The sequence below is a fragment of the Schistocerca gregaria genome, chromosome 2, assembly GCF_023897955.1.
Source record: "Schistocerca gregaria isolate iqSchGreg1 chromosome 2, iqSchGreg1.2, whole genome shotgun sequence".
Taxonomy (NCBI): Eukaryota; Metazoa; Arthropoda; class Insecta; order Orthoptera; family Acrididae; genus Schistocerca; species Schistocerca gregaria.
In genome coordinates this window covers 812,148,509-812,171,647 of record NC_064921.1, presented here as the reverse complement: position 1 = coordinate 812,171,647, position 23,139 = coordinate 812,148,509, and the positions used below count along the sequence as shown (strand labels likewise).

The window sequence follows — 23,139 nt, the reverse complement described above, 5'->3', positions numbered from 1 at the left end:
TCCCAGTAACTACTGCAACCTACATCCTTCTGAATCTGCTTAGTGTATTCATCTCTTGGTCTTCCTCTACGATTTTTACCCTCCACGCTGCCCTCCAATACTAAATTGGTGATGCCTTGATGTCTCAGAACGTGTCCTACCAACCGATCCCTTCTTCTGGTTAAGTTGTGCCACAAGCTCCTGTTCTCCCCAATTCTATTCAATACCTCCTCATTAGTTACGTGATCTACCCATCTAATCTTCAGCATTCACTCCCAATAATCAGGACTATACTATACTTGAATTTTATGGAGAGGCCTGCTGAAAGCTTTGACCTAAACCGTTAGTCAAACTGTTGAAGATGTTTTTGAGTTTTAGTTGCATGTAAGGTAAATTCTCCCATACATCCAGCATCAATATTTCCCAATCTACAAGTAAGATGGCAACCGAGTCTACTTTTAGCATGTCCACATAGTGAAATCCCTTCTAAAAAGATTATGAACACTGTAATAATAACAAGTTCTCTTCATGCAAGCATTATGATAGCACATTTGGTTTTCGTACAACAGACAGGAATGGAGATTTAAGACTTCCAGCATCACGCTCCTATTACATATCTGCAGATACCTCTGTGACTGTTAGTTAATGTCTTTCCAATGCATATATTCCTTTTTCTCTGTCAACAAACCAATAATCTCAACAACAAAAAAAGTCTCATTCTGCAGCAGTGTGCATGCTGTTTGAAATTTCCCCACAGGTTAACACTATGTGCCGTACCAGGACTGAGACCTGGAGCCTTGTCTTTCAAGGGCAATACTATCAATAGAGCTATCAGCTGTGACTTACTCCTCACCTTTGCAGCTTAAAATCTGGCAGGAGGTTTAATATCTGTAATTTCTTTGCAAACCATCACATGTAAATTACCTTCTTATTTGGTGTATTCGTTGTATGAACAGTGTCAATATTTGGAAAGTGAATAAATTTATTATTACTTGTGTAGTGTCTGTGAGGGAAATTAGTTTTATTTTTGCACTATATATTTTTGCAATCCAGGCTTGTTTTGATAGGGAAGGTCATTTGAGTCAAAACAAGTAACATATTCTAACTAAAAATATATTCTAAGAGGCCACAGAAAAGTCTTTCATTTATTCCCTGAGTAACAATCATAATTTTTTTAGTTGTCCAAGTAATAACTTTAAATGACATATAATTTATCAGTTTTATTTCTGGACTTCATTGTCACAGTGGGAATACATAAATATAAGCAGAAGTTATGTAAATACATCACACATCACATTCTCTTCTAGTACACTTCTAATATAGTTGAACACCACTGTGGTGCTTGCGAAATGCTTTCTTGCTTGAGAGAATAATGACAGTCTTGTTCTCTGCTCATCTAGCCTGTCTTCTTCCTGGAGCTTCTTGAAATGTTAGGCAGAGGGGAGAGCCTTTCCCATAGCCGTATGCGGTCCTCATAGAACAATCCTTGCTTCATAGTCAGTTGGGAGCCTATCTGTAAGTGGCGTGGTGTTGAAGGTGTCAGGGTCTCCCAGTTGACATTGACCAGATCTGTCTTCTCTGATGTAGGATTGCTGCAACATATCAAATTTTCTTTATGTTGTGGTTTTTGTGCTGTGTTCTCTTTGCTGCATTTTCAGGAAATAGAAGAGAAAACATTTACCAGTAACAAGTTTCTGTGTCGTGTCTGTTTAGAGTTCACAGGAAATCTAGCATTTGAAACATAGAAATACAGCTATCAGACACCGATTATTGCTGTTAGATTAGACCTGTTTAGAAAACTGAATTTGGAGAATTATTATTTCTTTGTTGATTCAGACTGTTATGGTAAGGTTAATTTGTATGGTGTATGAAATATTTAACTAGCCAACTTTGTCCATTAGTGTAATTTTTACCATGTAGACAATCTGCCTCACATAAGGTATTGTTTGATTTTTATTACAAATTTCAGTCTAACAATGTCAAACTATTCAGATCTGTGGGTGGAAATTGTGTTATGTAACTACAACATCAGCTAAAGCAAATCACAAAAACTGGACTTACAAAATGACAACTAACATTCATCAACTGATGACAACACATCAAAAGTCATACATTAAGTGGTTTAAGTTGCAAGCTCATTGCCTGGGAGCAAGAATCAAAGCACAACTGGGAAAAGGTACCATATCTTTGTGGGAAAGCAAGAGGCATATTAATATGTGCAAAGGTGGTAATTGTTGACACTACATGAGCCATGTCCACAATGGACTAAGAAATATAAATATACATGTTAGCTGCAATTAGTAAGGCTTGTTATGATCTCCTATTATCCCACTTATACCTTTAGTGAGCGTGCTTGAGTAGTTAATTTCACTCTACTTGTGCATTTATTTACATGAGAAAGTAACTCTGTGCCAACACCCCACCTTTATAACAAAAAAGTCTTCTGCAGAATACTGAACTTAAATTGAGCTTCATTGTATAGAGAAAGGTGGCACATAGTTCATAGTGCTGGACACACTTTCAAGAGAAGTGGGGTCTGAATCAGAAACTGGCCATCCCAATATAGGTTTTTTGTTTTCTTCTTTAATCCCTTCACTGTTGTTAATTATTTCCGTATCCCTGTCAAATTAAACTTTGTGAACTACATCTACTGTTCTAATCATGGCAGGACATAAAATCACAATCTTTCTTTTCTCCTTGAATGGCCACATCCAGTGCCCCCCCCCCCCCCCCTTACACACACACACACACACACACACACACACACACACACACACACACACACACACACACACACACACACACCAGGGCATTGGAAACCAAGGCATAGTAGAAATAGCAACTTGTGTCTTAAAATATCTTAAAGAGTTATCCAAGAACCTTCTTGGGATGGATGTCGTATTTAACTCCAACAATTGTGGAGGGCAACAGAAGGACAAGGAAGTACCATAAACTTAGACTGTGATTCGCAGAAATCATGTAAGAAAACGTTTCTACTGTAAAAATCAAATTGATTAAAATGTTCATTCTCTTATATTTCAGATACATGATTGCATTGTATTTGTATGCATTACAAAAGCTGGATATTCAGTTCATTATGCTCAAGTACTTGATTTGTGGTCACACCCAGACTGAGGGAGATGTAGTTTATAGCATCATTGAGAGAGCAGTTAAGAGTGCTAAGAAGTCAGGGCCAATTTATGTTCCCAATCAATACATATCAGTCATCTGAAATGCAAAAAAGAAGGGAAATCTTCTACATCTTAGAGAAATGGGTTTTTCAGATTTCAATGACATTAAAGCTTTGTATGAGGAGATGGCTCATTACATGGCCAAGGAAGTTGATGGGAGTATTTTCAAAGTGCCAAAAATTAAACTATTTCCATGTGAAAAGGGAAGTGATGTGTTTCAGTATAAGAACAGCTACAAACAGTCCGAGAGGGGAGAAGTTCAGTTCAAAGGGAGAAAGAGGCATTTTACACGGAATGTAGATGGGAGTAATTTGGATCTGAAACCTGCTTATACTATAAAAATGACCCTCTCAGGAAATAAAATTCAAGATTTAAACAATTTAGTTAACAGCAACATCATTCCTAAATATTACAAGGCCTTCTATGATTCTCTTTCCACATTAATGTAATTTGTTGCTTTTACGTCATTTGGAAATTCTTAATTTCAGTAAGTATATTATTTTATGTAAGTTATAAGATGCAAATAATAAAAATGATAATAAAACAATGAAACTGTAAGAGCAAAAAAAAAAATGGTTTAGAGATATATTTCTTTTTTCCCACACACCTTCTTTAGTTGTATTTGTTAATTTCACTAACGATGTCAGAAGAACAATGACACATTTACTTAAAGGGTTGCAAGGGGGTGAATGGAATGCTGTTTGAAGGAAATAATTTTTGTATTTTGCAGAGAACTGTTAGTGTCACAATTAGGCCAACTTTCAGTTCCATAGATAATTTTCTGTTTTTTATGAAGTTGTTAAAAAATGTTGTTTGGTTTCCTGCCTCTCTTGTAAAATAGTCATATTGACAGTTATGTCATTGTTCTTCTGGAATGGCGATATATAGTTCAGCTATAGATTCTGATCAGTGAGTTCACGACTAACAAAATGTGTGATGTATCTTTTGATTGCATTGACTTAGAAGCTTAAATTTTGTACACCACCAAGTGTCTATAGACCTTAGTACTTGATATAAGTTTCAACTTGATACCTCTACCCATTCCTAAGAAAAAGGGGTCTTAACATAGACAGACAGAGAAAAAACAAAGTCAGTCTATAAAGGTTCCATTTTTACTGACAGAGATAAGAATCCTTGAAGTGATGAGAACATGTTTAGAAGCTACTCTTTATAAATATTTTATTTACTGTCTGCTCACATTTGCAGAGAAGAAACTTACTCATATGTTAGGTAACATTATTTGGAAGCTGCAGTCTGTCAGTGAAGTAAAATTAATAAAAAACAGTCTCAACAAATATGCTTCTTAATAAACTTAAACATATCAATGACAATATTAACAAATGTTATCGTGGTTCAGGAGTGTATATAAACTAATGTGGAAAGACTGTGAAAAAATATACATTGGTTAAAGTGTTTGTAATTTTAAAACATGCTTCAAGGAACATGGTGCAGGTGTGTCACACAACAAATCAGTTTCCGGACAACAACTTACTAATACCAGACTTCCAGAAAATGATGTCATGAACAATCACAAGGTTATACACACCACTTCTAAAGGTTTGCTTCTGAATAGTTTAGAAGAATTGGAATTTTTTGCTCACTACAAGAATAATCTGTCAACTCTTTTGAGTGAACTGCCAGATTTCTGCGATAAAGCATTTTTTGACTTATTTGAAGATATTATTTAAACAAGAAGTTAGCTGATTATCTAGTTATACTTCTTCTTATGATTTTGATTTGTCTTTTACAGAATTTTCATATCACAGCCAGTTTTCATCTTTTAAGGGTAGAATGGCAATCTTACAAAAATACCTGGTTAATTTAGAGTTAATTATCATGTCTATGTAAAGGATGCTGGTTTTGTAAAATTTAGCTCCATTTTAATGATTTTAGCTTTTTATTTCATTTTTGTAAATGATATTTATACATTTTTAATGCAATCTTTTTGTCAACGTTACTTTGAGAAATTTTTTTTTTCTGACTTCCAATTTTGGTTTCATCCTAGTTTTAATCAATCGGCCTTTTTTTTTGCAAACATCAACTAATGTTTTGCTGTCGACAAAAAAATTTCAGCACAATCGTGCCACTTCTGTTAGTAAAGTCATTCTCTTTCATCTTTGTTGATGTGTATTGACCACTGTGATCAAGGCAACAAACAGTGTTCATTGAATACATCTTTGGGAACTGACAGCCAGTCCAACCATGCCATCTCCATGGAAACAGTGTCTTTAGGCATAACTATTCCCATGACATAGCGTTCATACACCCTGAAGCTTCTAATTATTTGTATTAATTTGACATATTTTTAACAAAACAATTATAATACGGTGGATACTAGTGTATTTAATTGTTTTATATCTTATTCTGTTATGAATATGCAGTATAACAGATAACTTAATAGCAGTTTCTATGGAAACAGCATCTTCATAATGCTAGCTATTGCGTTAAGATGGCATTCTTGGCTACAGTTTAACCTATCATATTGGTTTGTTATTTAATTTTTATAAAACTGGCTTTAATGTTTATGATATCCATAAGGTATTGAAAATCCTATTTTTTAGCCATTTACACTTAAATTTATGTACATTTTTAAAAATGGAATTTCAAATCTTAAAAAAAGACATGTAAATTGCTTCCTATTTGCTGATAATGACATCATGCACATCCTATTGTTTTGCAACTGGGGTCAGCAGTGCTGTTCCGAGCATTATTATTGTCAGCTGGATGGGTGACGATGCATCATCTTAACATATATTCTTTTTAATGTTTTCTAACTTCCAATGTAAATCAGCATTTTTAATTGTCATCTTTACACTGCATTATCTGAAGATGTTCTACAACTAGAGTCTGAAATAAGTCATATTTTTGACGAATGACTGTGTGATCAAGATTATTTTTTTGTGGTTATACTCACACATGATACTTGCCAAAGTGAACTGTGAGTCTTTATTTGTTGATGGTAGCTGTAGTGTAAATAATCAGATTCATTCGTGGGAACCAGAAAGGCATTAATGGAACATATTTAGGCACTTGTACTGAATTACAAACTTCACTTAATATGAAAAACCCTTCACTTTTGTTACTTGTTGGAAAATTTGTTCATGTTATTAGCTAGATGAAATAGATTGATACCACTATAGCTAATATTTTTGAGAGAAACAACAACTATATTGACATTTAAAATAATTTTCTCTTATCGTTCAGTTTCAGTTGCACATTTTTCTATTTTTTTTTTTTTAAATGTGCAACTGAAACTGAACAATAAGTGACAATTATTTTACATAGATTGATACGTTTTCAAAATACCATAAGACATGTTATAAGTTTGTATTTCACAATTAAAAGAAGGTCATCGTTGAGATTTTTCTACTTATTATTTGCTGGCAAGTATAACTACTTAAGAAAATTTAAAAACTATACAGGGTGAACATTAATAAAACCAACAAACCACAGGGGTGGACTTCTAATGTAAATGGAGGAAAAAAGGTCCTGTGAATATATGTCCAGAAGTGCACTGATGCCACAGTAGATGGTGCTGACGAATGACAGATCCTCTCACCATGTGCTGTGTGTTTCTTGTATGTAACAGGCTATGTGACTGATGGAGCATACTATAAGGCCATGTCCTATGTAAGCAACATAAGCGACCGACAGTATGTGACAGTTTCAAGCGACAAAACACAACCGTAAGTACAGTTACGTGTGTGTGTGTGTGTGTGTGTGTGTGTGTGTGTGTGTGTGTGTGTGTGTGTGTGTGTGTGTGTGTGTGTGTGTTGGGGCTTATGGGCGCTCAACATCAAGGTCATCAGCGCCTGGTATAGTTACGGAAGTGTCCAACGTGAGTGACATCTGTGTCACTGCCTGTCTTCTGCTGCAACTGGTGATGTTTGAATTCAAACGTGTTTGAATCTTTTCGCTGCAGCATGAGCGTCAGAGAGTGGCAGCCACGTGTCTTCTCGGCAAAGCAGTGGAGCGGATGCAATGGCAGCTATGAAATACTTATCACCTGATTTTAAGAAAACTATTTGGTGAAAAAATTTGATTCTTCCACATCTTCTAGCTTGATATCTATGCTCAATAAGGTCTGAATTTATTTTTGTTTTTCATCACAGTTACTGTGCTGCATGAAATTTAGTACATGGCCGCACGAAATTTTTAAAAATTTGCAGAAGTAAAATCGCATTGCGTAGACTTTCTGTATAGTTCATTTAAGGCCATACATTATTGCATATGAAATGTAACCAATATATTTAAATTGTATCTAATGTTGAGACTGGAATGATATCTCTTTTCATTCTTGAGATATTGGTTGTTATATCTGCGGACGGGTTGCTCGCGGCGTGTCCCAACCTTCCCTGCACTTCGGGAATCAAGTGGTGGTAAAAATCAAGCGGTTCAAGATATCAAAATGACGATTTTTGGAAATGACAGCATACAGAAAGGACTATTTCATCTTATGATTAACACTCGATAAGCTTTTGTAAATGTGTGGGCAGAGCGAAAACAAGACTGCCTACTAATTACAGTTTGAGGTTTTGTCCAAATTTTCATAGCCAAAGAAAGAGAGAGAAGCAGGTAAACCGGGTATCAAAAGGACCAGCACAAAGTAATCAGGGTAATTAATGAAAACTTAATTAATAAGCTGAGGAAAAATTGAAATATTTCACAAAAGGCTGCTGTCAAGCTATGTAAATTAAGTGTCAAAAATTTCTTCTGTTCAAGGCATAACTATTTTGCACATAAAAAGATACACTGGTGCAGAATTTAAATGTCAAAAAGGTTTCCTTCAAATCAGGTACCAAAATTAGGATTTTCGAGAACAGAAGACATTAGGAAGGCAAATTTAGGAGTCAGTAAGGTCATGCGTTCTGAATGAAACATGTTAATAAAAAATGAAAGAAACCAGTCAAATATTTTATGAAATGATTTGTGCATAAGAAATAAGTTCTGCATGCCTTGGAATGATGCTCAAAATCATGAACAGAAAACGAGGTGCACCTAACGTTTCCCTAATATTTTTTATTTCAAACTTTTAGACAAATCATTTCACAACATGTTTGACTTTTTTTTTTCAAAAGATTTTGTATGCTTTACTTTTACATACTATTTAGATTAATTGAAATGCTTGACCTTAACACTGACTGCTGATGAATTACATTCGCAACATCAAATATCGCTAAAATTTCATGGTTCATTGCAATTTATTAGGAATTTAATGTGTGTGATATACTGGGATAGGTGTGCATGCACTTAAAGATCAAGTACTTTGACAAGACCTAAAAATATACTCAGCATTGTAGTGTAAACAGTACACATAAAACTTAGTATGCACAATTGTAACTGAGTAAGTTAAAACACAGTATGTGCCTGGCATCAATCCCATGACTTGAACAAAACTGATATTATAGTCTGCTACGCCACCACTACACCACAGCTGGCTGCGGTAAGATGTTCTTAATATATTTATTTACCGTGATTAATCATTCTTTCAGATTTATTGGCTGTTAAAAGTTCTTGATCTTGTAAAAAACATTCATCTTTAATTTACTGATGAGATAATCGAATGCTCCTCTGCTCATTCATGTGTATTCGAAGAATTTGTTTGTTGATCTTAATAGCTGATGATATGAATTATGAAATTCTCCATGGAGATTCCTCCCTTTTTAAATTTCATGCACAGAATTCCTTTTCGCTTTATTTTCTTAAGTAAACCTAGTTTTGTAGCCTTACTCTTCAGCTACAGTATTCTACAGTTCAGGGGCGCCATTTTACAGAAACAGCTCTTTGGCTCTTAGCAGCCATCTTGTAATGCGACATTGTCACTCGCATATAGGATACTCAAGAATATCACCTGATACTGCTGCTTGTTGCTGGAGTGTCATGTATCCAGAAGTCGCTTGCTGTTGGTAACTTCTGTCACTCACATAGGACACGGCCTAAGCAGCAGACTAGGCCTACATTCATATCAAGAACATGCTGAGATGGTGTTTGTCTATGGCCAAGCAGATGGAAATGGTCAAAAGGCAACAAGGCTATACCAATACGGCCAAACAGATGGAAATGGCTGATAGGCAGCACAGATATGTCAACACAAATACCCTCACAGACACAATCATGTCCACAACATTCGAGGCTGTTTTGGGCGTTTGTGTGATCAGAGGTCCTTTCAGAAAGACAAACATGCAGGGAGGCAGGGGATGTGTATACACCACATTAGGAGGACCAGGTTCTGCAAGATATTGAGACAAACCCTAGTACAAGCTCCAGGCAAGTGGCCTGTCAAACAGTGCAAGCCAATGCACAATTATGTGTATCCTACATGACAACCACTGCTATCCCTATGACAACCACTACTATTCCTATCACTTGAAACCCCATAGAGGCGACTTTCAACATTTGTTGTGATGTGGATGTGATGCAGCGCTGTACTGTGTTATTGTCATTGAACACACACTGTCCATTTCCAGACATATGTTCATAGTACCTTTTTTCCTTCATTTCCATTCATGAATCCAGCCATGCAGTTGTTGTTTTTATTAACGATCATCCTGTATAGTAATGACTTTCTAAAACCTTAAATGTAATTTCATTGCCATTTTTAAAAGACAGAGTTTTGACAATATAGTGCTAAATAATTTTTGTCTGACTGTGTTTAAGAGAAATACATTCATGAAGCACAAATTACAGAAAAAGTTTATTTATTGTAACTATGCATTCTCTCCAGTGAATGCTCACCTATTTTTACAATAATAAAATAATAAAATAAAATCACCAACAAGAAGTACTTACCCAGTTTTGACAAAATTTGCCCATATTTTTGTCATTCTTTTTACTGTTGTATATTCAGGGTCTGTGTTAACAAATTCAGGGACCAATGCTGAGATGTAGAATAAGTAGATGAGGTCATCGTGGTGGGAAACACCTTTCAAAAAAAGGAAAGAAGACATAAATAATAGGGAAAACAGAAGAATTCTGTTAGTATATACGATTTTCTTACCCAAAAAGACAATTTTTTCATCCAGATTAGACAGAAATGATCATAAGTACAGGTATTTCAGTCACAAAGCCTGACTATAGTAATCAAACTATTGGAACAGCATCTTATAAAAAATTAAATTATTGAGAAAAAATTATGCACTTGCCAGAAAATAATACAATGTACGAAAAACTTTTCCTAAACAGATGCACATTAAGGTATACATGTTACAAAATTGAAGGGCTCATCATTGTGTTCTCATATAAGATAAATCTAAAGCTGCAGGCCAAAACATTTCTTAACTCCTTGACAAAAGATGCTGACAGATTTCTAAGGTGGAAGTCTCATTCATTGTAGATCACTCAAAAGATCAGCTAATCATAAATGACATGGAGCTACTACTGAATAAGTTGACAAAGTGGCAGTGGAATTGACTTTGTCACACTGAACTCTTAATTTGAGATTTGGGCTTTTGTTTTCACTTTGATAACTTACATTCACAAGGAGAACCTTTTTTATCCAATTGCAACATAAGAATTGAAAACTTCCTGGCAGATTAAAACTGTGTGCCAGACCAAAACTCAAACTCAAGACATCTGCCTTTTGTGGGAAAGTGTTCTACAAGCATGAGTGAGTTGTGCCTGGTTAGCTCTGTTGGTAGGGCACTTGGCCATGAAAGGCAAAGGTCCTGAATCCATGTATTGGCTGGCACACATTTTTAATCTGCCAGTGCACAATCTGTTGCAGAGTGAAAATTTTATTCTGGAAACATCCCCCACACTGTGGCCAAGCCTTGTCTCCACAGTATCCTTTCTTCCAGGATGCTTATCTCACAAAGTTCTCAGGTGAGCTTCTGTGAAGACTGGAAGCATAGGATATGAGATACTGGCAGGAGTAAAGTTGTGAGGATGAGTCATGAGTTATGCCTGGATAGCTCAGTCAGTAGAGCACTTGTCCACAAAAGGCAAAGTCCTGTACACGGTTTTAATCTACCACAAAGTTTCATGTCACCAGACACTCTGTTACAGGGTGAAAGTTTCATTCAAGAGTGAAAAACATTGATTTAAGTGAGGAATATCTATAAAACCTATTCAAATACTTCAAGTGCTCTGCTGTGAAAACAATCTGTTTGTAAGACATGGCCACAGCAGTATGTGAACTGCCAATACAGTACCTAGGTGCTGAATCACACTACCATTCTGCAAAGAAAAACTGAATTTTGTGGTGTTCACAGGATTAGCAATGAAGGAAGAATCCCCACTATACTAACAAAATATCTCAGGGTATTCTTGAAGCAGAATGGTTGTGATTAAAGGCAGGTTACAGTGCCTATAAGAAAAAATAAACAACAGGGATCAACCTTAATGGCAGACTGAAACTATATGATGGGCTATGATATGAACCTAAACCAGTTCTGGGCTTGAGTCTCACAAGGTTTAAATCCCTGAGGAAGTTTCAAAACTACACACACTCCAATACAGAGTGAATAGTACATTCTTGTAGATATTAAGGCAATGGATCATTGTTATAACGGTACAGCAACTCTGGCCATCAAACATTAATAGTCGTATTACATTGGAGTCTATGATAAAGACTACTGAACTATTACTGAATGGAAGAGAGAAAGGGAGAGAAAGGGGAGCATTGCAATGGTGCATTAAGTAGGCCACTTCTCTGCCCTACACCATCAGCTGATTAAGGAACGATACATGTATGGCGACCATGAGTGAGGAACACAAAAATAATGCTTTACCATTCTCTTATGGATATGAAATGTTGGTATAGTAATGAAATGTAGCTGAATAGAAGTGGCAGCAGGAGAAAACACATGTAAAGATTTGAAATTTGCAAGATTTCAAGGCCAGTGGCTCTTTCTTCTGGGAGAAGGGCTGAAGGGAAAGGAAGAGAGATGAAGGAAATGAACAGGTGATGTGTGATAAATGGCGAGCATTCAGAAAATTCATCCAAAATCCTGGGTCAGGGGTTTCTCTGCTGGCTTTAAATTTCTTTTTAAATTAGTGTTTGCTAATGGAGGAATGTCTTACCATATGGAGTCTGTGTTCCCGGTAAGTATGCCCAGCTGTACCTGCCCTGGTAAACAAAATGGTAATAATATACAGGTGCTGTGTTCCGCCGAGACACTAGCTTGGTTGCACGATCCACTGGGAATATCACAATGATGTCAGAATATAACTGCAAAAAAGAATATGAAAATAAGTTAATGCAGAAACACTCAAAGAATAGTCTTAAAAGACAGAATACAAGTAAGTGAATCAGATAATATAAGAGTAAAGAAGACCACTCACCGAACAGCAGGAGCATGAGTCATCAACTGGCACACACAAAAGAGAAAGAAAATTTCCTACCTTTTGGAATAAATACAGTGTCAAGTAAGAGTACACTCACACATTTTGTCTGGTGGACTAGGGTGCCATGGAGGTTGTTCTGGGTTGACCCTAGTGAAGGGCTCAGTGAAGCCCTTGGCACAAACTAAAATTACCTAAGCACCTTGTCCAAAAAGAGATATTCCATGCCTTTTCTCTCCAACCATCTACCATCTCCTATATACTCCCTGTCCTGCCACAAAAGTGCGCTCCTCTCATGACAGAGTACCACCTAGGAGTGTAGCATCTGAAACATACTCACTGCTGTGGTTTCACCTACCTCTAATTATCCCGACTATCCTCTCCACCATCCTCCCCACCCCTTCAACAGTGGTATTCCACCATCCCCCAAACCTATGCAGTTTGCTTGTCCATCTCTAGTCCACCCCTGTTCCCAGTCCTTTGCCTCATAGATCTTATCCCTCTAATAGACCTAGATGTAAGACCTGTCCCATACATCCTTCCACTGCCACCTTCTCCAGCCCTGTCACTGGCCTCTCCTACCCCATCAAAGGTAAGGCTACATGTCAAAGCAGCCATCTTGAGCTACAAACTTAGCTGCAAATTCTGTGGCATTTTCTACGTGGGCATCACAACTGACAAGCTCTCTGTCCACATGACTGTCTACAGCCAAATTGTGGCAAAAAGAAAGCTGGACCACCCAGCTGTTGACCATGCTGCCCGGCATGATGTGCTTAACTTCAGTGACTGCTCTGTAGCCTGTGCCATTTGGATTCCTCCTACCAACACCAGATTTTCTGAATTTTGCAGGTGGGAACCCTCCCTATAACATATCCTTCATTACTGCAGCCCTCCTAGCCCCAACCTTAGCTAGTCTGTATCTTGCCCCCTACCTATCCCCTTCTGTGTTTCCACTCCAGCACTAAACACACCTTCTATCCCACCTGCCAGTGTCTTTCCCTTCTCTGCTTCTCTCTTCTCCCTTATCCATTTACCCTTCCTTGTCCCCCAGCACAGCCTCTTGACTCTGCACTTAGCAACCATATCCTGCCCCACCATGCAAGTACATGCTCCCAAAGACAGCACGGTGTCGTCCCCTCATTGCTACCCTGTTGTCCCAGCAAATTGCTGCTCACGTCAGATGTATTTGCAGACTACTGTTTGGTCCCGGCATCCAGAGAAAGTAGTCATGCATTTGTGTGAATGTGTGTGTTTGTTTTCCATTTTGAAAGAATGACACTTTTGTTTGAAAATGTAAAAGTTTAGCAGTCTTTTTTATTGTGCCTGTCTGTGACTCGGTCTCTCCTCTGTGTGATGAGTAGCAATACATTCTTCTCATATATTGTTGTTGTTTCCTCCTGGGCTTTCCATTTTTTGAATGGAAGACAATACATATATTTGCAGCAGTAGACCATGGAGTGGTGACCCCAATAATGTCCAACCTTCATATTCTACATGATATTTTTACAGAAACATGGCTAACAGACACAGATGGTGTGCAGATGCTTTTCAGGGAGTAGCTTTCATTCAGAATGTATGGCACCAGACAAACTGTCCAGACCAGCAGCATCATTTATTCAGATGTTTGATATTCTAAGGAGAATGTTGGCGAAGATAAGGCCATTATGCTTTAACCTTCCCACGTAGCCAAATACCATAGATATAACAGGTTTCCCTAATTGTGCCTACCAGCTGCCATCCATCTATTCTCAATTTGTAATACTTAAAACTCTTTTGATTTTTCAGTGCCTTCCACAGTACCTCTTCTTTCCTTCCCTTTCCACCCTGTTGTGTTCTCAGTTTTTCTGTCTGTCATAATTTGTTTTCTTAACTGAATAATTTTCTTTATTTTTCTTAATTGTCTCTCCTCCCCTCCTCTTCTGCACTTTTTGTTTAAAATATTCTGTTATTTTTTTGCCCCAATATTTTCTTATGCTCTGTGATTTCCTTTGAAGCTTAGCTTACATTACATGCAACCAATTATAAGTATTTTGGAATATAAATCTAAATTTGTAGTTTAGCAGAAGACATATTTAAGGGTGCCCATTAATTCTGCACAATTTATTTGATGATTGCCTTTGTATGCTTCATAAAGGTGCAAACGCACTTCATGATATCTTGGAACATCTGAATCTATCTGTCCTAATACAGACTCAATCACCAAACTTGTAAATGAGAGTTAGGCATTTATCCTTAATATATGAGTTAGTAAAAAGAACAGATGACCCACTGGGAAATGAAGCATAATATATATACATGTCCAGTTTTTATGTTCCTGAAGAAACATGGCACATACATCTCTCCATGGGATAGGAATTCTGTTGTGGACACTTTGAAGGAATTTTCCATTTTTCCATATAAGTCAGTAAATGAAACCATGGAAGAATTAAATCAGAGGAGATAGATGGGGTCCAGAGTGCATTTTTACGAGTACTTAGTTCAAGTCCAATATAAAAACCTCTGCACCACCTCACATGGTAGAATCTTAAAAACACATTATAGTCTACTGTTACTTCTGGTTTGTTCACTGTGTACTATACCTTTCTTATTAATTGGTTGCAACAGTTTTATTCTTGTACATCTATTTCACAATTTTATTTCCCTATGGTGAAGGAACCCTAAAAAATAGACATTCTATTATTTTTGCTTTTTTATGTATCTGTCTCACAGCATCGGCAGATGTCCTTCTGTCTCTCAGATTCTGTTGTTAATATTCAATTTTACTTTCATTTTGATTTTTTTAAAACATAGTACCAACTTGACCTCTGTCACTTCTCATAATTAAATTTCTTGCCTTACTTACTTGTCCAAGAGCAACTCCAGTCTCATTAGCTGTTTGTCTATCATTAAAGTAAAATTCCTTTACTTGCTGAATCAATTCTGCTAGCTCTGTAGCATTTCTGTCTTGGAAGAGACCAGTTAAAAGTGCTGTCACATAATTATCTACTGCAGACTGTGAAAAATTGCCTTCGAGAGTTTCTGAAATATTAAGAAGTACCATTACAATGACATAGTTGTTGCAATATCTATAGATGAACAAGAAAATTATTTTCAACTACCATTCTTTGTTTCTTTTTCTCTTTCTGATTTTTTCTCTCTTTTAAACACATCTGCTAATCCACACCACACACACACACACACACACACACACACACACACACACACACACACACACACACATACACATACACACACATACACACACTGATATTTTCATAGTGGTGGACAGACTTAGAACTTACAGACAATATTGCTGTCTTGTTTAATGTACATGCATTAACATCACACAAAAAGCTTTTAGAAAATGTTACATATTCCTGATTTTTTTGCAAAGTGTGTAACTTCGTATACTTTGAAGCATCTGGCTCCTAGTCGTATGCTGTATTTCATCTCCTCAGATTACTTATTGAAGAAGCTATATTAAGGCTGTGGGAGAAAATGCTTCTCTATTCAGTATGCTTTGCAGACAAACTTTTTCTCTTTGCAGAATTTAGGATAACACATTTGATTGTTTGTTATGATTTTGTCAAGAAATGTAATCACATAGGTCAGATAACATCTGGAAGGTAGATTCAAATTTAAGGCCCAGGAAGTAATTGGGTTTTGTCAAACCTGTAAGCAAGTGAGTTAACATGGTGGTGCAAGAACTTCTTACCCGCTAGCTTCCATTGTGTGACACACACAATGGTCAACTTTGACAGATTTCATTGGAATCATTCTCAAAAGTTTAATTAGACATAATCCATCATACCAAATTCCAGTTACTGCCCTTTGTTCTATAAGTATGGCTTTTCTGGTAAGGAAAGTGTTTCCGTACTCCCTGCCTCCTTCACCTTTGAGTATAGTGGTGGATTCTCCAACTCCTACTTTATCTTCGTGATGGATGCATCCATCTTTCATGAAGAGATATATTGTTAAATATTGACTCTTATTTAAGCCAATCAAACAGAAATCAAAATAAGAGCATTCTGTTGCTTGCTTTGGTCTTTTCTATCCACTGACAGATATTTCAGATGGCTAATTGTTCAAACCCAAGATTAAATACCTGTGGTGGTTAAGGCATCAACCACCCTCTCCCCGGTCTCTACCCATAAAACTAATATTTTGGATGTAGCCATTTCCATGTGCATGGACTTAACATCTCTTCTACAAATTATTACACTTATGTGTAAGAGAACCATAATATAGACTACTAACGTATTGGCAGCCAGGTGAGTTCATCTTTGGTTGATCCACTTATCAAAGGAATTTGAGCAAAATTCCCTTTAAGAAGCTGTTCTGTGACATCAGCTGTTACAAATCTTTCAGCTCCATCTCCAAGATCTTGCTCAACAACATAACCAAATGCACTTGGGGTACTGCTGTTCCATTGCTAGAAATACAAAACAGAATACTACAATTAATAGCTAATAATTTCAGCTGTTTAACTATTACTAAACAGCGAACTTGCAATGAGGGCTCAAATTTATGGCTCAGTTTCCAAGTGAGTAAGAGAGGCACTCCAAAAGAAATGCACACCACTTTTTTAAAAAATTTCAGCTTTTTGTTCTATGTTCTTGCTAATTACAGAGGTCATAGAAATATTTTTTGTGTTTGTATGCAAATTTATATCAACTCATTTCCACATGCCACACAGCTGCAGATGACTGCTACATTTGATGTTCATTTGAAGCAACATTCTGTTAGGGAACTCCTGTGTTATGAGAATGAGACAGTGACAAATATTCACAAGACACTGAAGAAGATGTATGGGGATGCCACTGTTGATCACACTACAGTTACAGTAGCTGTTGGGAAAGCAGATTATCTGTTGAAAGTAGGCACTCCAATACTTGAGACCTCCCACATGGCACCAGACTGAGCAATGCACAGACTTCTGACAATGTGCAGCTTATTCATAATCTGATTTTGGCTGACAAACGTGCAACAGTGAGTGAACTGTCAATCCAAGTGGGAATAGGAGAAGCAATTGTGTGTCAAATATTGTGACACTTGAAGCTGAAAAAAGTTGGTGCCAGGTGGGTCTCAAGGATGTTCATAGATGTCCACAAAGAAACACAGAGGACAATATGCAGCAAATGCTTGGAACAGTGCAAGAATTCTTGAGATGACTTCCTTGTAAGAATTGTGATGGGATATGAAATGTGGTTGCATCGCTGTGAACTGGTAACAAAGTGGCAATCAATGGAATAGCATCATACAAACACACTGAAGAAGAAGAAATTCCGAACTGCACCATCAGCAGAAAAAGTAATGGCTTCTGTGTTTGTTGATTCAGAATAAATGTTGCTTGTGGACATCTTGCTACAGAGAACTGCTGTCAGTTCTGGCACATATGTGGCAATCCTTGAAAAATTATAAGTTCAAATATGATGTGTTTGACAATGCCAGAAGAAACACAATGTTTTCTGTTGCATAATAGTGTCTGGTCAAACATCAGGGAGAAAACCACAGCTGGGATCACAAAGATTGAGTGGGTGACATTGAAACAACGATTCCACAGCCCTGATCTGGTATCATGTGATTGCTACCTCTTTGTTAAATGGAAGGAGTCCTTTACAGAATGAGATTTGAAGATCATGATGCCCTCATGAATGCCGATAAACAGTGGCTCAGAAGTGTTGGTCCTGAGTTCTGCTGCGCAGATTTACAAACCTTAGTTTCATGGTGGCATAAGAAGTTGACAGGGATGGAGATTATGTGAAAAAATGACACTTTGTCTCTGAATTGTATATCAATATACTGTAAAAATATCATAGGCATGGAATATAAATTGGATGTTTAAAAAACACTGCATCTCTTTTGAAGCGGCCCTCATATGCAGGACAGGGTATCTTTTATTATAAACATGAGAAAGACAATTGATTATACATTGCACACAAAAACAATAGTTAATATTACTGAAAAAGTACTCTGAGTAAAGAAAAAGTAAAGTCTGTGTCCTGCGCCCATGACAAGGCTATGGGCCAAACTATAGGCAGAGTAAAGACTTTTGCCTCATTGACAGAAGGATAAGTGGACCTGGAGCCATGAGGAGTGAGGAAAAAGCCCCACTGCTATTGGTTTATCATATGTCACTATCTTCTTCACAGAAGCATAATGACATGACATGTCCAAAAATGTATGTATTGGATGTGATTATTATTAGCACTGATTGACCAATTGATAATTTACACTAAATGAATCACACTTATCTCCACAGACACATTGTTGTGCTAGCAGTAATGAACATATAACAAATACTAACTATAGTTTGCAAAGAAGTTACATATAGTACATTAGACATCAGTCAAATGAAATACTAAGTAAGTTTTGATAATACATTTCTTATACTTTACATAAATGTATGGCCAAGTCCTAATGATTTATAATATCCATAATTTTGTAAGCTTCTGAAGGTGACATATTAAACTGTTGAAAGTGGTAAAGCAAAATAAAAATATCTCTGCAACTGATGACTGAATTTTATTCTGATAAATATACTACAGTTGCTGAGGAAATAAGAGCTATGAATAAAATTGTACTACATATATTATATAAAAAGCAGGTGGCATAATCCTCTGCAATCTGGAGTACTTTATCTGTTAATTGATATTAACAAATAACTGCCACCAACTTTTTGTTACGCATTTTTGTCAAAACAACAAGTAATAAAGTGCTCACGTATAAAATTGCTGCTGATTCTGCAATTTCAAAGGCATCCTTTCCTTTCAGGCAGTTAATAATCTCTTCTGAAGTTGTGTCAGTGCAGTTCACCAACCTTGCTTGCAGTCTGGCTTGCCCCAGTGGGTCAGTAATGCCTTTTGTCAAATCAGCACCACTCATTGCCATACCTCGGTGGAAAAGGCCTGGGGGGAAAACAAGAAGTATGTAGATAGTTGCTACCTGCAGCCAATGGTTTTCATTTTAGAAACCACAATTTTACATTTCTCACACAGTGAACTGCAAGCCTGTATAATCAAGGACAGTCAATAAGGGTTCATATTCAGAGTAGGTTAAAATATAGGTTCTGCAATTGCTCTGGTAACACCCCTATATTTTCTGCTTGATGAAATTTGTTATTGGACAACAATCATCTATTACATTACAAATTTATTTCAAAAGGAATATTTTCCAGGTTGTTATTATTCAGATAGCAATTCATCTTTAACTGATTCCTATGGTGCAGTTGGCTTTATAAAGGAAAATTTTGACTTCACTTTCTGAAACATAGACCTATATTGGGTTAAAGTAATATCTATCCTAATTATAGAAATGTGTTTGATTCCATCTACTATGTAAAAATTTGTAAGATAATTTAATTTAAAGAGAATACCATATACGTCAAAGTATAACAATAACTAATGCTCATATTGCTTTCTAAAAAGTAAGACCCGATAAGAAATATTTAAAAATGTACTTGAATTGCTGAGTAATACAATACAATGTGGGTTAATTATATCATGTTATTAACTGAAAATACATTCACATAAACTATATGAAATATGTCCATTTATATAACTTTGAAGTATTGGTGTAAAAAAACTCCATCTTAGACCATATATAGAACTATGAAACAAAGTAGAGTGGAAACTGTATGGTATTCATAGAATCAACAAGTAATTCTATTCAGCAAACTGTCATTTGTTAAGGATTATTAAAATTATTCACAATGTTTGTGGTTAAAATACTGTATAAGAATAGCATGACAGTAAATATTTTTGTTTGACCTGCAGTGGTTTCAGTGTATTATGTTTTGGACAATCATCACTGATCCACTCATTAGTGAATAAATGCTAGTAAAAGGAAAAGGTTACCTAATGTGTGCTTTTACATTTATGAAAACCTTTATTGTGAAATGTGACATATACTTAACTGTCAAATTTCTAACACTAATCAAATAATGAAATTTATAACATGATTAGGTCAGAATATTAAAATGTCATTTATGTATGCTAACCCAGAGTGAGCAGAATATTTTAGTCAAACTGATCAGCACAACTATGTATGACATAACAACTAAAATGATCTGTAGCAAAGAAAAATGTAATATGACATCAAGTACACCAAATTTTTTTTTCCATAAAATTTCAAGCAGCAAGTTACTGACATCTGGCAGTTAACCCAAAATTTTATGGAACAATTCATATAACAGTTTTAAATTTCACCTTTAAAATCTCTGCATTCTAATAATTTACTAACATACAAAAATTGTGCTAGACTTTTCCTTTCAGAGTTCTACATTACCACATTAGCAAGGAATCTTCTGCTTGCATTTAGCCCCAGAGATAGCTGAGTTTGCCATTTGGTATCTTGCACATATACAGTGGTAGAGGTTACATGTCTCTCAGGCAGTCATGTGTCTGGTTTCTAATTAATTCATCTGATTTCAGTAGAAGGGAATTGATGGATATTATAGATATAACTTTAAAAACATCCTTTTATGTCCATTACTTTTTATCCTATCATATTTCTTGAAGTGCAGGATTAAAATATTTTAAACAATTCAGGAAGTATTTCTGTAACATCACCCTTTTTAGTGATCTACATTATAACTTTTGCTTTTATGAAAATATTCATTGGTTAACTGCATAAGATTTCCAGCTTATTATTATAATCATATATTTCTATTTAAAAGGTTCCAAGGTACATTTTACAGTGTCAATGGGGAAATAAGCCAACCAGCTGCAAATAATTTTTAATACATAGACCTAGGTTTTGACACCTCTAAGGATGTCTTCATCTGAATGGAATTTTAACACACATAAAGTTACATTGTGAGCAGGCAATAGTCAAAATTATAAGCAGACATGCTCAAATGAAAAATGAAAAATGTTCCAGTGTTTGGTACGAATACCCTGTAATGAAGAACATCAAAGTCTGATGATGTTCATTACAAGTTAAATGTACCAAATACTTGTAATGTTGACTATTGCATTTGTAACTTAACAGTTGTTCAAATTTCATTCTGACAAAGACATCCTTACATGTCTCAAAACCTAGGTCAACGAATTAAAAATTAGTTGAAACCAGTTGGCTGTTTTATTTCTCCATTGAAACTTGTATACAGTTGCTGAGAGATAGCCATGTTCAAAACTGTAATTTTACAGTGTGTTTAACTGTCTTAACAGTGATGACTAAACTTCAACTTGCCACTGGCTCTCCTCCATTCTTTCAAATTATACAGCTTTGTGTTGTTCTGTGAGGCATTATCCAGATTTCAGTCTAGAACATAATTTTAGCTTCTCAGATACTATCAACACAGTGTATGTTCCTCACAGAAAAATAATTAATTAATTTGAAGAGTAAAGATAACAACTCACTGAATAGTATTATTTAGTAAGTTGATACTTTCACTTCTTAAATCATTTACATTATTTCACAACTCTCCAATACCACAGTAAATGACTGGGATATATTAATTATCTATTGGAATATTTTCATATCCTTGAAAAAGAGAACCAGTACTAATAAAAATATTCCATATTATTGCTTGCATACTCAAATAACACATAGACCCACATCAGGTACCTATCTCTCTCAGCTGAAGTACAATGCAGTGATAGTATATGGTACAAATAAAAACAAAAAATGACTATAATTTCATGTGATATATTGAGAATGTAATCATTATACAATTCCTCAAGTAGTTGTAATGCTGAAGTTGAATATTTCTTGCAGACTCCAAAACTAATCAAAATGGAAAGTTATAGTATAATGTAAATACTTAAAGAGTAAAGGAGACCACTAACTGAAAAGTAGGATCATAAAATCATCAACAGGCACACACAAAAAAGAAAGAAAATTTGAAGGCTTTTGGAATTAATCCATTCTTGTGCTAGAGTACAAATACCCACACAAAACACACACACAGAGCTATGCCAGTGTTGTTGATCACAAACCTGCATAAAACACACTATGTGTGTGTATGTGTCATGTATTTGTATTCTAGCTCGAGAAAAGATTCATTCCAATAGCTGCCAAGTCTTCTTTCTTTTTTGTGTATGCCTGTCAATGACAACATTTCTGCTTTTAACTTCTAAAGATTCCAAATGTAGTTCAGGAAGCCCCAGAAAAAGAAGCAGCCTCCTGCTGCTGCAGATAGTCAGCTGTGTGTGTGTGTGTGTGTGTGTGTGTGTGTGTGCGCGCGCGCGCGCGCACACACATGTGTGCATGTGCGTCTGCATGCGTGTGTGCATGAAGGCACCTGACTTTTTGTGTCAGCATGCAACTGTTTTAAACAAGCATCTGCCATTTGATGTCGGAAAATCTGACATAATTTACAAACAGGAGCTTAACAAGTTATGACTTTTCAATAAAAGAAGTATAGGGTTTACTGCTCCATTGATGGCGACTTCAGTAGAGATCAGTCACATGTTCATAATAGGGAATTGCAGGGGAGGAAACTGACTATGTCCTTTTTGAAGGAACCAATCTGTAATTGAGGGAAAATCTAGATTTGTATAGCTGGACAGGCAATTGAACCACCAACCTTCTAAATATTAGTCCAGTTCCTTATCACTGTCACCTTGCTCAGTATAATTTTAGAATGTTCTTGAATATAAATAACATTTCAGTTCCAACTTAAATCTGCTAGCACATTATTATAATTTTTCACATGCGTAAACCAATCAATTGTAAACCATGTAAAAATAAGATCTCTCTTTAA

At 36.0% G+C, this 23,139-nt stretch overlaps 1 protein-coding gene across 1 annotated transcript in view; it reads right to left on the bottom strand.

Annotated features, from left to right (window-relative positions):
- Positions 1 to 1,184: 1,184 nt before the first annotated feature.
- The window catches only part of LOC126335117 (esterase E4-like), a 47,840-nt gene continuing 25,885 nt past the window's right edge, over positions 1,185 to 23,139 (bottom strand). The window contains exons 5-10 of the mRNA XM_049998070.1: positions 19,155 to 19,339; positions 16,689 to 16,863; positions 15,295 to 15,470; positions 12,192 to 12,339; positions 9,960 to 10,092; positions 1,185 to 1,571 (exon numbers count right to left, since the gene is read on the bottom strand). Of these exons, the coding sequence (XP_049854027.1) occupies positions 1,376 to 1,571; positions 9,960 to 10,092; positions 12,192 to 12,339; positions 15,295 to 15,470; positions 16,689 to 16,863; positions 19,155 to 19,339 (1,013 nt within the window). The 3' untranslated portion in view covers positions 1,185 to 1,375. The remainder of the gene's footprint in view (positions 1,572 to 9,959; positions 10,093 to 12,191; positions 12,340 to 15,294; positions 15,471 to 16,688; positions 16,864 to 19,154; positions 19,340 to 23,139) is intronic.